We start from the raw sequence: 15,376 nt of genomic DNA, 5'->3' as shown, positions 1-15,376 counted from the left end.
ATATACTGTACGTGTCTGTGTGCTCAGTCTTTGCTCTTTGTTTGTGTAGTATGTGTTTTCTTTCCACACTGGACAGTGAGTGAGCACCGTGTCCTCTCCCTGGTCTCAGGTACTCATTCCAGGATGAGGAGGACATGTTTATGGTGGTGGACCTCCTGCTGGGAGGAGATCTGCGCTACCACCTGCAGCAGAGCGTCCAGTTCAGCGAGGACGCTGTCAAACTCTACCTCTGTGAGATGACCCTGGCGCTGGACTACCTGCAGAACCAGCACATCATCCATAGGTACACATTTATTTTTTTCGTTTCCAAATCCATTGTTAAATTAAAAATATTGATTAATGCAGCTTTAATATTTACCTGTAATTTGTCATGAATGCCAACTATTCTGTCACATTGATCTGTTGCGTAGACAAAAGTCATTTTAACATGGATATTATTAGGTCCTTGGTGTTCAAGTTTTACACTGAATAAAATGACTTACACATTGAATACAATGACACCCCCAATGTGGGACCAGACTAACACCCCAAAACACCCATTAAAGTGTATATATCCTCAATACTAGCCACACTTTCCAGATACACCCAAAGCGCCAATGTGAGGCCATTATGTTTTGTTTAATCAACCTCTGTTTCAGTTTAAAGCATAGAATTTTTCCAACATTGAAAGAACTCTGAAGATCAACTCAAGGTTGTGTCTACGGGTTTTAGTATTCAAGAGGTTTTCTTCATTGTGTTCTGCTTCTCCAGCTTGCAGCATTATTCTTGGTGATTTATGGATGTAATGGTTTTCTCTTCAGACTGGAACTCAAACACCAAGTGAAAGTCCAGTGTCTTTTCTTTACACTTTACAGCATGACTTGTGCAAGTGCATTATCTCCTCTGTATTCCAGAGGGAACACTGCAGTAAGCTTTTCCTTTGTTTAAGCACTCTTAGTGTATCAAAACCACAAAGTCACAGTGGCTTTCTAACTAGCTTTATATGCAGTTCTTTAGGCTGTAAACAGGATTCAAGTGCCTCAGTGTGTATGTATATATATTATCATGTCTTGTTGACAATTCTTGCCTGCTTCCACTTTGACCTTACCGGTCAGGACCACATCGACTCAGATGACACAACATTATTCTTCCACAGGAGTGCATAGTGCCCTACAGCTCCCTATAAAGGACAGTAGAAAGGGTTGGTCGTGTTTTTATTTTTGGAAGTCCAAAATCAAATGAGTGAGTTAGATGTAACATAATGTAACATAAACGTAGAGATAAAATGAAAGTATTAAAATATATATATATACCACACAAGCAAAATGAGCCTTATGGATGAATGCTTTTTTCAGTTTTGAGCGTGCTGCAGGTATCACCCAATCTGTTACTTTCCATATCTAAAGACAGCTCTAATGTTTGTTCTTGTAATTGTTACCATCCATCATCTTTAACCAGGGTGGGACTCACTGTCCACAGCTTTTTGTCCAAATATGCTGAGTGCAGCAGTATGCATCTGTGCAGTCCAGTAGCCGGATCCCTGCAGACTGCAGATTTAGTACCACAGATGGTTGAAAAACAGTTTGAACCTTGTTCAAAACCTCATTTGGGCTACATTCCTTCCTTCCTTCAAACAAAAGTGCACTGTTACATACACTGTTGGCATTTGTGTGTATGGGTGGGTGTGTATGTTTTCTGTGTATATTTAGCACATTAACAAAACAAAAAAAAATACTTTTTGTGTTTTACAGAATAAAACATAAATAGTCAAACAAAGAAATTGTAAATACATGAAGAAGCATGGCATAATTGTTGAAAGACATTTTGGAAAATACACTTACTGTGTGTGTGCACCTGCATGTGTTACTATAAAGGTTCACATAGTGTGTATCATAATTCTCACCAGTTCCATATGAATTATGTAACAACACAAGCGTGTGTGATGCTTTTTCAAAGAGTCAGTCAATCTCCCAACAATTGACTACACCAGGGTTCTTCAACGTTTTTTTAAACCAAGGACCCCTTGACTGAAAGACAGACAAAGCAGGGACCCCCCTACTACATATATTGTAAAAAATGTATTTACATAATAAAGTATAGGGCGGCCTAAAGCCTTTATACCTTTTTTAGTGCATAGAATACTAAGCTATTAAAATAATAATTGTTAGCATTTTATAAATCATGTGGCACAGTGAATCTTTAGTATGAACTGTATCTGTAGATGGCTACCTTAGTGACTACTTTACCTATAGGCCAGTAAGCCTATCATCAATGGGGATTTATATTTTAACTTTTGAAAAAACTTTCAAATATTAACAATAATTTGGAGGCCCCCCTGCAGTGACTCTGAGGACCCCCCTAGGGGTCCTGGACCCCCTGTTGAAGATCCCTGGACTACACAACAGATGGTTATTTTTCCAAGTCTAGTTAGCAAAGACTTCAGATCGCAGAACTTGCATTAGTAGTACTGTAGGTAGGTGACAGATGCTGCTTATATCTGTGCTTTTTTTTTTTTTTTTTGCCTTTGACACAATTGTGTCTGCTCTCAGAGCCGTAATCCAATTCTTGGGTATCCATCGCCGTCCCCAGCTCTACAATTTGGTTCCACCCTGTAAGTTTTTGACAGGGGAATACTATACAATTATTTTGTTGCACCAACTGAAGGAAGAAGGGTCTCTGGTCTCCTAGCAACAGTCAGCTGCTGCCATGCCCAATGAGGTAAAATTGTTCCTAAGAAGAGAAGTAAAAGTGGAGAGTCTCTTTTCCTTTCTCCTCTGCTCTCTTCTGTTTCCTCTCTGCGCAGACCACCAGGGTGCTTCATTTGTCTTCATCATACACTTTACATGTTGAAGCTGCTCAAACAGGAGGTTTGTTCCTCTACAAAATAGCAATTCACTTTCCATGTTGGATTGGTGTTTCTGTGCTTGCTGCAAAATGAATGAAACGTTAAGTGAATTTTCTACATCAAACAAAATGGCACGGTTCTGTAGCTGGCACTCGTATCAGGATTCCTCCTGTGAACATGTAAGCATTTCCCTCCAGCCTTGTACTGCTGGATCAGAACGCCCTACCACTGCCTCCACCACTCCCCTCTAAGAATTTTGGCAGATGATTTTAGCATCAGTTTAGCGTTGCATTGCCACTGTGAGCAAATGCGTCCTATGGGAAGTGTAGATGCTCTCTGTGGAACGTGTGTATTCTCCAAAACAGCATGACGTGCAGTATAATTAAATAAGCTGTGTGTGCTCTGTTAATTGCCTGCGGAGGGCTTAGAGGGACTGGGAAATGTCAAGATGTGTAAGTGTGTGCATGGGTGTGAGTGTGTGCCTGGATGTGTTCGTCCATTGCAGGGGTGGCCAGTGTAATAAGCATGTGCAGGCAAACCTGTGAGAGCCTCCAGGGGAATCGGTGATGGTTGTGTTCTCATGCACTCTGGCAATGTTTGAAATGCAGGAAATTTAAATGTTCTCCTTGTCGTTCTCTCACTGACACACACACACACACACACACACTTAAGATGTTGCACCAACATGTACAGTAATTCACGCATGCATCAGCCAACACCTGCAGACTTTCACATCCACACATACTGTGTACACATCTAATCCCAGTCTTTCCTAGCTGACTACAAACGTTAGGACTTGAGGCACTGTTACAGTGTGTGCTTATGATTTAACTGAGAATTATACAACAAAACAAGTTTAAATTATCACAACCTAGATTTTTATGCTTGGCTGAGGTGGAAAAGTTGATATATTGATAAAAACAAAATGCAGCAAATGAAAAATGGAATGGAAAACAGAAATGGAAACTGACTTAGTGAATAAATCATGACGTACATGAAGCATGCAACTTAAATGTTCGCTGAAGAGATGAAAAATAGCAACAATTAAAAACAAATCTACATGGACTGATTTCCATTGCGTTTTCTACAATGTTTTCCATTCACCATTTTGAGGTTTGACTGGCACACTTTCAATTATGTAATCTTGTTGCTCTTTCTTGTTCTAGCACCTGACTGTATGTGTATGTATCTTGATTCGACCAACTACTAATCATCAGTACATCAGTACATCATTACAGCAGTGAATGGAAATGTATATTAATTTGGTTGCAATTTGTGCTGCATTTGGATGGAAATCTGACTCATGTTTGTGATTTCTATGACCGTGGAAATGCATAAAATTAGGTTGTTTTTCTGTATTAATGTTATTTATATGGCAAATCTTTTTTGATATGTGTGTCTGTTTATTGTCTCCTTTAGAGATGTCAAGCCAGACAATATCCTGTTGGATGAGCAAGGTAAGGATGTGAACTGTTTGCTATAATCATTTATTTTAGCCTACTTGGATTGGAAGGGAAAATAAACTGTCAAATATATTTCTTAGAACTGGTTTAATGAATACTTGTCTGATAGAACACAGCCAATCTGTACTCTACTTATAGTCTCAACATCAACCCCACCAACTAAGGGGTACCACAAGGTTCTGTGCTCGGTCCATTATTATTCACAATCATAAACATAACAATTTGTATTACTCCAACAGAGACTTTTTTTATGCAGATGAAACAATCTTGTATGCACATGGCTCTTCTCCACCTCAGTCCATGTCTAGATTATAGTGTGCTTTTAACGTTCTTTAGACATCCTAAAACTTGTACTAAATGCTGATGAGACATGTGTTTTATTCTGAAGAACCCACAATTTACTACAAGACAGGTAGTCAATATGCATTGCACCGTAAAACAACTTGATGCAGTTTACCACTGTGTCATTTCCCAATCGCCATCACTGTATCATTTTAGTTTATAAATTTCTCATACTAAAGCTGCCTCAGTATTCACGTCTATTCTTCAGTTTAAAACTACTGTTCATCAGAGCAGATCCCAGAACTGGTACCTGTCCAGTAAATACTGAACTTGGGAGCCTTCCAGTTTTTTACCCAATATAAATGGAATGAATTACACAGTACTCCTCATCCCATTGGATTAAATTAAACTTGCAATTTTGGATCTGTTATTGTTTCTGATCTGGATGAATTTGCTTTTGTGTGTCTGGCTGTCTGTCTCCTTTCTAATTTATTCTGCTGTAATCCAATTTTCTTGCAAAAGAGATCTTGATCTAAATTAGATCAAATAAAGGTTGTATATAAATGTTTCCATAATGCATTTGCGCTCGTCTAAAGCATCCTTTCAGTTTAAGTTCTGATATTTACCTGTAAGTGTATAAAGTGTCTTTGTGATCAGGGAAAAGTGGAAATTACATAACAGCCAAAACCTTTTAAGTGCACAGATACAGGCAGCAGTGCGATTGAGCATATCATCATGACACAAATAGGACACAAAAATGATCCTGCAGTCCCAGAGGTAAAAAGGTCAGAGGAGTCAGCGACGGGTGTCTGACACACAAAACCACTGAATTGTCAGCTGTTGTGGTCATTAATTTCATTTTCTTTTTACACATTGAAATGTTTCCTTTGCATGTGATCAGAGACATATATATTTTTTTAAATCCCAAAGTTTGGATGGATTTGGTTGCTTCTTCCCAGGTCACGCCCACCTGACGGACTTCAACATAGCAACGATAATAAAGGATGGAGAGAGAGCCACAGCCTTAGCTGGAACCAAGCCCTACATGGGTAAATTTGCTCTGCAGCTGCATCACAACCTTCTTGTCAACCACATCATCATGTTTTGTGCAAATAAATATCCTTAATGGACAAAAAGAAGGTTATAAGAAAAAGTTTGTTGTATTTTGGCATAGGAGAATTATGTTACATTTAAAATAAATAGGCTGATAAAAAAGAATGGCTTCTGTGACCATAAACTGTAGTCTGAAATGCTCAAATGCACCTTTAGAAGAGAGAGTTTACTGTAGTTGATTTGCACAAACTCCTTCTGACATTGTAGATAAAGACTTCAGTAAGATGTGACTAGTTAATTTTAAGTATGAGACAAGCTTACAGTAGATACACTGTGTTCCAATTAGATACTGCTGCTTAAAGGTGCTAGACTCTGCTGATTGAACATATTTTTACTCGCTCATCATCACTAAAGAGGCACTTGTGTGAATTAAATGATAGGAATTACAGATCTCGTGCTTATTTGTGAAAGCTGAGGCAAAAAAATTTCCCATCTTGTCTTGTGATTACTCTGCACAGCTGAGGGAAAATTAACCGTTTCTGTTGACATTTTGCAAAGGAACACTTGCTTTTTTACCACATGTACAGGCAGTGGTTTGAAAAGCTTTTTTTGCTCCAGAAGTGCATCTGTGTTTTTGCTTTCAGCCCCAGAGATCTTCCAGTCCTTTGTAAGTGGAGGGACTGGCTACGCCTATGAAGTAGACTGGTGGTCACTAGGGGTGACAATCTTCGAAGTGCTGCGTGGATGGGTAAGGCACAATGGGAAATTGAGTTTTTATGTTATTAATTTGCAAGATTAAACTTGCCTCCATTGATCCCCTCCTCTTTCTCATTTGTCTATTTTCCCTCCTTTTGTCATCCTGTTTCCATACCAGAGGCCCTATGACATCCATGCCAGTAACTCTGTGGAGTCCCTGATGCAGCTCTTCAGTACAGTCAGTGTCCAGTACAGCCCGGCCTGGCCCAAGGACCTGGTTTCCCTCTTGAGGAAGGTGAGCCAGACACAGTGGGGTATCATTTACTTTCAGCTCTTTTCATTTAAAAAGTTGGATTTACGTCAGAATTTAAAACCTGGAAAAAGAAATTCCACTGAGAGATAACTAAAAGGAAATTAGGGCAATGGAAAAGGTTTTGATTTTTTACGTTGCCATTACAAGTTGTAGATGTTTCTTAGATAAGGAAGAACTGCTTAGATGTAATGAACACAAAAGGCGATGTCCCTGAACATTTAACTTGTCGGTCACTTCTTTCTTACTCATGATTTTTTTTTATGACAGTGCGGATGCGTTGACTTCTTTTGAGTTACTGTTACTGTTTTTGTGTCCTGTATCTTCTTGATCTGTGGTATTGTGCGGTAGGTTTGAAAATTTTGATATTTTGACAAATGTGCATGTCATTAGGTGACTAAAGTGGAATTATTTTACTCCAAATCACATTTATAATTTTGTTTTGAAAAAAAGCACTGAAACAATTTAGCTGATTAATTGATCAGTCGAATCAACTGATCAATTAATCAGCTAAATCATTGCAACTATTGCAATGATTTTTTTTTTTTTTAAACAAAAATCCCATACTTATCTTATAGTAAATTATCTGTCTTTGGATTTTAACTGTCAGTCGGACAAGACAAGCAACTTGAAGACATCACCTTGGACTTTAGGAAGTTGTGATGAAGATTTAAATTTTTTTTTTACTTTGTGATATTTTTAAATACAAGACGTTTAATCAATCAAGAAAATAATCCTCAAATCAATTGGTAATGAAAATAATCATGTTTTTTAGAGTTATAAATGTGGGTTGGTGAAACCTGAATATACTGTAAATGTATATAAAAAAGTAAAGTCATGAAATAATGAAGGATTGTAGATGCACATTGCAGTATATCCTAATCTATTGAGGTTACATTTTTTATAAGTAAATTGAACCCTGGCCCATCTGCCTGGACACAGATGGTCTTCCCTGGAAAGGAGCGGGAGGGAAGAAGAGCAGGGATATAGAGGTGATATTGGGGTACATATTGAGGGAAAAAAATGCAGGTACTGTAGGTGGGGGGAGGGAGGATGAGCCGAGACCCTTAGGGAAAAGGAGGAGAAAAACGACAGATGGGAATCTGAGGGATGGAAGCACAGAAACGGAGCAAGTGGGTGAGAATAGAGGCAGTGTGTCTGTGTGTGTCAACCAGTGTATTGATGCTGATAATATTCATCATTAGTAGTTTAACCTCATATTAACACTCAAAACGATCTTTTCCTACAAGTGAAAATCTGCCAGTTGGATGAGATAATTCCCTTTGCGTCAAATGGAAATAAATCTGCTTTCTCTTGAATCAGACACATTTTCTCTGTAATAATAGTCTACCTTATTTTTTAATCATTTAATTTCAGAGTGAGTACAAAAGAAATGTAGATTGTTAAGAAGGATTCTTTTTTTGGTAGAGTGTAAGTGCCCAAGTGCATGCATGTGTTCTGTGTCTGAGTAACCTGGACAGAGCGTTGGTCTCTTCCGCTCTGCTGCTGATCAATTACCATGTCTGGACTCCACCGAGACGGATGTAACTGGCCCTGCAGGAGAAAACTGAATCAACCTGTGACCAAAGGAAGAAAATAAAGCACAGGGAGAGAGTTAACATGACAACAAAAGCCACATCCCATTATTGTTTCCAGTGTTTACCCTAAGGAGAAACATGAAACAGATGGTATTCCTTTAAAAACACAACCAGTTTTTATTTCCTCCCTGGACTAAGTGACTCCACTCATTTGTGGCGTTCATCTGTCTTGATCGGTGAAACGATTTTAATTCAAACCTGACCAGTGACTGATTTTATTAGCAGGTTGGTTACTAACGTTACATCAGTAAGGGTTGAATTTATCTGGTATTCCTGTTTGGATAGACAGATATTAAATAAACAAGTATTTGTGGAATAAATAATCACATTTTACAATTGTATAAGATAATAAATATGTTATGATAGTGTCCCTCTAAGCTTGCAAGCCCATCAACTGCTACGAAATTTAGCCAGTTAGCTCCTGTTAGCTAGAGCGACATTTTGAATCGGCCAACTAGCTGCTGCAGTAAATAAACACAGTAAACAGATGCAATAAGTAAACCTTTGGCTTTTAAAGGTCCCATAGCATGAAAATGTCACTTTATGAGGTTTATTAACATTAATGTGACTTCCCCTAGCCTGGCTATGGTCCCCCAGTGGCTAGAAATGGCGATAGGTCTAAACCGAGCCCTGGGTATCCTGCTCTGCCTTTGATAAAACGAAAGCTCAGATGGGCCGATCTGGAATCTTCTCTTTATGAGGTCATAAGGAGCAAGTTTACCTCCCCTTTCTCTGCTTTGCCCGCCCAGAGAATTTGGCCCTCCCATGAGAGAGAGAGAGAGACATCATGGCTTGCAAACGAGCGAAGCATGGCAGTTGGTCAAGGACACACCCCCACCCTCCACCTTGCTGCCCCCTCTCTCCTCTTCAATAGCATTTAAAGCTACAGACACAGAAATGGCACATCCTAAGGAAAGCTCATTGTGGGACTGGCTCTAGTGGCTGTAATTCTGCACCAAGGCTGAATTTCGGGAAAGACACTTCAGATACAGTATTAGGGGACCACTGAGGCCTATATAAAAGCATCCAAAAAGCAGCAGGTCATAGGAGCTTTAAGAGTTAGCTTAAGGCTGCACATGCTACCTACCTAGTCAGCTAACTAGCTAGGCAGAGTTGCGGACATGGCTTATTTCTCAGCATCAAAGAGAAGAGATAAGTGTTGGAAGCAGTAGCATACTGGTTATCTTGGCAGAATTTTTATTCTGAGGATGTTGCTCGGAGAAAGACACAACTCTTAAGACTCTGATGCCCTTCTAGCCAACAGGAGCTAGCTAACACAGCTAACACTGGCTGTTTACTTTAATGCTGATTCCATCCAATCCAAGCTCACAACCCCGCCTAGCTAGTTAGCAGGCTAGGTAGGTAGCGTAAATAGTTATGCTAAGCTAAATAAAAGCGAAGGTTACTTAATGTGTGTACTGGGTTGAATTACAACAGCAGCCTTGCAATAGTTGAGTAATTTATAATGTTTTTTTTTAATTTATTGAATTTTGAACACTTGGGGCTTCATGTTATGACCATGCTAAAAAAAAAGTCAAATAAAAAACAATGAAAAGAATTGTCTATAAAAAATATATCTCCAATTCCTAATGAAAATATGGCAGTAATAGCACAAAGTCTGATTTAAAAATCTTAAATATCAAATGTGGAAGTTTTTTATGTGAAGATAGTCTAGATAGGAGGCCAGGAAGGATTACACATTTAACAGAATATTTTTGGCTCCTTGTTATGTTCATTTCACCTACCCCACATCTTGTTTTGTGAACTGCTCTTGGAAACTGCACAATAAAAAGAAAAGAAACAAATTGATTTCAGTTTTTCACCCGCAATTTGTCAAGTTTATTTCAGCTCCCAGGGAGAAAAGTCTGGCTGTGAGTGAGGAAAGAAGTTGTGAAGGTGATATTACAACTCGGAAGGTGACATGATGTAGGTGACATTGCTGCGTGTGTGTGTGTGTGTTTGTCCTGTCCTTCCAGCTACTGACAGTGAATCCAGAGCATCGTTTCTCCAGCCTGTCTGACATGCAGACATCTCCCTACCTCGCTGACTTCAACTGGGACGCCGTGTACGAGAAGAAGATGGAGGCTGGATTTGTTCCTAATGTTAGTGTGAACACACACAAACACTTAGAAGCACACACCAGCACTCCTTCATGTTTGCTGATTGTAATGAGTATGTGTAGCAACTAAATCATGCAAACAAAACTAAATGTTGCGTCCTCATGTTACAGTATTTCACTATAGTGTTTGTACACAAAGACTTAAAGTACATTAGTGCATGCATAGGAGTGCGTTCATTTGTGTTAGTTCAGTGTGCACAATGCATTTGTGTGCTCTGTGTAATTGCAGCTGACTTATGACCATGAGTGTAAGTGTATCTCATGTGCATCACCCTCCTACAGAAAGGGCGGCTCCACTGCGACCCCACCTTTGAGCTGGAAGAGATGATCCTGGAGTCACGTCCCCTTCACAAGAAGAAGAAGAGGCTGGCCAAGAATCGGTCTCGAGACAACAGCAAGGATTCACAGTCTGTGAGTGACGTCGTGCCTCTGCACAGAGCGGCTGGTTATACTCAAGTTGTCTGGATATAATAACAGTGCCTACCTGTAATGCCTCTGAGCTCAACACCTTTTTGGTTTCTGGTTTGGTTTGCTTTATTGACAACACTTAATTTAAATTTAGAATTTTAAAATAAATCATATCAGACTTGATTTGATGTTTTCACAATCCAGCATTCTTTACCAAGATGGAGACAGGTAGTCTGTGTTGGGCCGAATAAATATTGCAAACAAAGAACCGAGAAAATTATTTGAATTGAATCAGACAGTCAATACAAAAACAAGATGTAAACAAGGTAGAGGCTATTCTAGGAACACCTTATATAAAACTATATGAGCGCCCTATGTGTACATGCATGTGTGTCTCTTTAAAGAATATTTAAAAAGAGAGAGAACTCCTCAGATTAGCTAATAATATCCACCATCCTTAATATTTTTGTTTTAGATACAAGAGATAAAATAGTGAAATGCATAAACCCCAGCATTATAGCATTATGCTCTGTTGAGGAGGAGGATTTAAGGACTGCCAGGATGAAGGTGGAATTCAAGATGTCACTGCATCTGGTAAAATGCTGGTACTCCCTTTGATGACAGAAAGTGCTATTTTTTAGCTTTTGTTACATTTAAAAGGCCTAGTTGCCATTACACAATGCTATGATTTGCTGTTTCCCTGTTAATTTGATATTTGCAGCCTTGTGCAGATCAGGTTAATGTTATTTTCAGTATGTAGGTGCTAAAAGCTAATATTTATGAAGAGGACACCAGCAGCACACGCACTTGTGTCTGAGCAAATTATAACCTGCCGCATAGGGCTGTTACTCATAGATAGATATTGTACAACTGAAGAGGCAGGGCCGGTCTTGGATAACAATGCTGCTCAGGTTTACCTCGGTCTCCGGTCTGTCAGTTGCCGTCAAAGCTGCGTATTTTTAGATTGAAAGTGAGCCAAACTCCAGCATCTTTTCTTTCCTCAGCTGTTGTGAATTATCTCAGCCCAGCAGACAAAATGAATAACTAATTGTGCTAGGGAAAATAAAGAGAGACTTACTGTAAAAGCATGTAAGTGCGCTTAATTAGTTGCATCTTATGAGATCATAAATAATCCCAAAAGGCAATAGTTTCTCCTTTACTGTCATACTGTATAATTTGCTCCAAACATCCTCTATCCTCCTGAACAGGGGGAAAATACAAATATTACCATTGTTATTATTAAAGCCAAACTTATTATATTAAAACAAAAGGATTTTGAAATTTAAGAATTAGTTTTTTGGGAAATACACTTTTTCGCAGCCTGTTAGCTTAGCTTGGCATAAAAAGACGTTTGTTAACGCCTTACAGAAAACAAAGTTTAGAAATGATGATTCACCCTTTTACAAGGGGTTATGTGTCAGACTATGTCTTGGCTGGGAGCAGTAAGTTCCTGGAGTCTCCGCTGGTTGCCTTCAATGACTTGTTGATTAATTGTAAATTGTTATTTAAAAAAAAAATAGCAACATACTCATTGGGGCGACCCGATAGCCGAGTGGTTAGGGCGCGTACCACATGAGTCCACGGTTCAATTTCTGACTGGCCGGACCGTTTGCTGCATGTCATTTCCCTGCTCTGTTTCCCCACATTTCCTCTCCGCTAATATTATCAAATAAAGGGATACAAAATAATCTTTAAGAAAAATAGATAGGATTAAGATACAAGATACCTTGTAGGTGAGCTTTAGATGTGCTGGTAGGTGTTACCTTTGGACAAAGCCAGGCTAGCTGTTTCCCACTGTTTTCAGTTATGCTAAGCTAAGATGACTGGCTGCTACATTACCATAAAGACGCAAGAGCCGTATCTATCTTCTCATCTAACTCTCAGCAAATAAGCGTGTTTCCAAAGATTTCAAACCTCGCTTCTGATATTTTATAGCCTAATCGAACAAAATTAGCTTTAGTCTTAACATGTACTTCTTTTTTTTTTATAGACTCCAAAACCAGGGGGACAAATATTTCAGTACCAGTATAAATGTTCTAAAACAAACTATTAAAGATGCCCGTAAATTACAGATTTGTGTAGAAATGGTTAACAAAATGAAAACATGATAGAGCCTGGGCCTGTCCTGATGTGCACTGTGTATACTGAGACCAGAATAATATACTGCACTGGACTCTCTTTGTCTCTTCTGCTTGTTAGGTTTGATTGAGACATTATTTACCACAGAGAGGAGATATTCTCTCTGTATTCATGAGAAACAGCCTGTTCCCATCAGTCAGTCAACATGACATTAGTGTCATTAACGTCAGTCGTGTGTGTGTGTGTGTGTGTGTGTGTGTGTGTGTGTGTGTGTGTGTGTGTGTGTGTGTGTGTGTGTGTGTGTGTGTGTGTGTGTGTGTGTGTCACCATGTGTTATCCGCGCTGATCAGTGTGTGCAAGGAGTGTGTATCTCTAACAATTGCAGGGTTATGAGACTTGGTGTCTGTACGTGTGTGAGTGTGTTTGCTCGTGTGTGCCCATACTCTGCTATTACCAACATTATTAAATTATGAAGCCTTCACCGCTGTTGTCATGGCCTCAAGTGCTTTCGGAAATATGAGCTTCTATTTTTGTCTCGGGCCAAACATCCAATTTGAGGAAGGCTCACAAACAATTCATGACTTGTTTAAAAAGAGCAACGAAGGATAAAAAGGAAATGAGGAAAAAGATATTTTCCCCTCAGATGTCATGCAGTTGACCGATTCAAGCGGACGTAAAGTTTTATCTGCAGTTCGTAGTGATGGTAACGAGGTGGATGTTGATGTGGAAGATGACCATGATGTGTCTGTTGATTGCCTGCAGGAGAATGACTACCTACAGGAGTGCCTTGACGTGGTGCAACAAGAGTTCATGATCTTCAACCGTGAGAAGTAAGAGAACACAAAAGCAGCAGACCATCTATAACACGAGCTAAAAGCAGAGTTTTCTGTTCCGTCATTCAACAGTGATGCACCGACATGAAAAGCAAAGTGCAATTTTTAAAGGGAATTGCACCAATTTTCCTTTTTAAAACGAAATAAATGTCTTAGTTTTTGCTACTTTTACCCTCAATTGTAAGGTAACACCACCCAAATAAAGAATTCCAATATGTCACTCCCATGGCCTAGGAAGGTTCAGTCAATATTTGTGTATATTTGTCTCTAAAAGCCAGAAACCAGAGAAGTAAGTCTCAAATACCATTCGGTATAAAGTCTGGAGCTGCTCCATAGACAATGAATAGGAGACTGGCTTTTCTTTTCTTTTTTTACCCAAATGAGCTTTATTCTATTGTAGCGTTCTTAGTGTGAAACAGAATATGTACCCATATATTCAGAACATTCCCCTGGGTGCTCTCAGTGTCATATATAATTTATAATCTTTCCCAATTCATTGTCTATACAGCGCTTCCACACTTTACACCATATACAAGGTAGATTTTTGGCACTCTAGTTTTTGGATTTGGAAGAGATTTGTTCATGTTAACTAATATTTCAGACTGTTTTAGACTATAGGAAGAACATGTATGGACTTTTAAAATGGGCATAGTTCCCCTTTAAAGGAAAACTAGGTAAAAAGGTTGGGTTTTTTGTAGCTGTGGCCCTTTGTTTCATCAGGTATGCTAACATTGTACTAAACAAAGTGAGTGCTGCGATCCCATAATCTCAGATAAGATGAAACAAGAAGGAAACGCAACTGTTCAGACAAGCGTATATGTTCTAAACAAACCAGCAGGTTTGCCAGATTTGGCTTGAACTTTATTTTGGAGATAATGTAGCTAATTATCCTTGCTTGCACAGGGAAACTATTGCTGTGTCCCAATAAATCCATACGGCATACTATTTATATACAGTATATACTAATCGCTATAGTAAATTTTTTGTTGCAGTTAGTATACAAGTATACAACATATGATACTTTTTAATACTAATAGGAAACGGCATAATACGCAGACCATACAAAGGCAATCAAATCAGCCAATTAAACTTCACAGTGACAGCAAACTTTTTTCAAATATTGTAATCATTTTTTTCTTTTCGGAGATGTTCCTGGAGCTGGTTCCCTACCATCGATCACATCTGCAATTAGACATCTTTTTTCACAGCTGTAAGAAGATCCTCTATTTCCTTTCTGCATCGCATTGTTGATGAATAGTGTACAACAGGTCCACTCAAGCGTCAAGGATTCGAAATGACTTTTTAAAGTTTACTTTATTTTGTTGGTTTTACAGTGTGAGCACACTGCTGTACAAACTCAAAACTTGCTTTGAATTACTTGAACCAGGAATTAAAAAGTAGATGTTGGCATCAAACAGTGTAGGTAATAATATTACCGTTTGCATTGTTTACTCTTCCAAATAAATTTGGCTAACCTGGGGGTTTGATTACAGCCTGTGTGATCATCCGACCAATCATTGTTTCTTGTCCTATCAAACTTTGTTGACTTTGTCACTGTGTTCCCAAACCTCGGCAATTACTTTTGGAAGTAAAATGTTATCATACCTGCTAGAACAAATGGTCAGATCTATGAAAATAAACTGTAGTTTTCACTACAAAGGTTCACACATAATAATTTTTATTGTAGTGAACAGTTTGAAGGAAATATCTC

General features: G+C 38.8%; 1 protein-coding gene across 1 annotated transcript in view; it reads left to right on the top strand.

Annotated features, from left to right (window-relative positions):
- LOC120547699 (serine/threonine-protein kinase 32C-like) overlaps positions 1-15,376 on the top strand; it is a 98,021-nt gene that overhangs the window by 75,455 nt on the left and 7,190 nt on the right. Inside the window, exons 4-11 of the mRNA XM_039783257.1 lie at positions 110-283; positions 4,244-4,281; positions 5,529-5,618; positions 6,267-6,370; positions 6,497-6,613; positions 10,203-10,328; positions 10,628-10,756; positions 13,595-13,662. Coding sequence (XP_039639191.1) covers positions 110-283; positions 4,244-4,281; positions 5,529-5,618; positions 6,267-6,370; positions 6,497-6,613; positions 10,203-10,328; positions 10,628-10,756; positions 13,595-13,662 — 846 coding nt within the window. The remainder of the gene's footprint in view (positions 1-109; positions 284-4,243; positions 4,282-5,528; positions 5,619-6,266; positions 6,371-6,496; positions 6,614-10,202; positions 10,329-10,627; positions 10,757-13,594; positions 13,663-15,376) is intronic.

This window comes from Perca fluviatilis, chromosome 19 (assembly GCF_010015445.1).
Source record: "Perca fluviatilis chromosome 19, GENO_Pfluv_1.0, whole genome shotgun sequence".
NCBI lineage: Eukaryota > Metazoa > Chordata > Actinopteri > Perciformes > Percidae > Perca > Perca fluviatilis.
The sequence above is the reverse complement of the archived record's forward strand: the minus strand, read 5'-3'. Positions and strand labels throughout refer to the sequence as shown.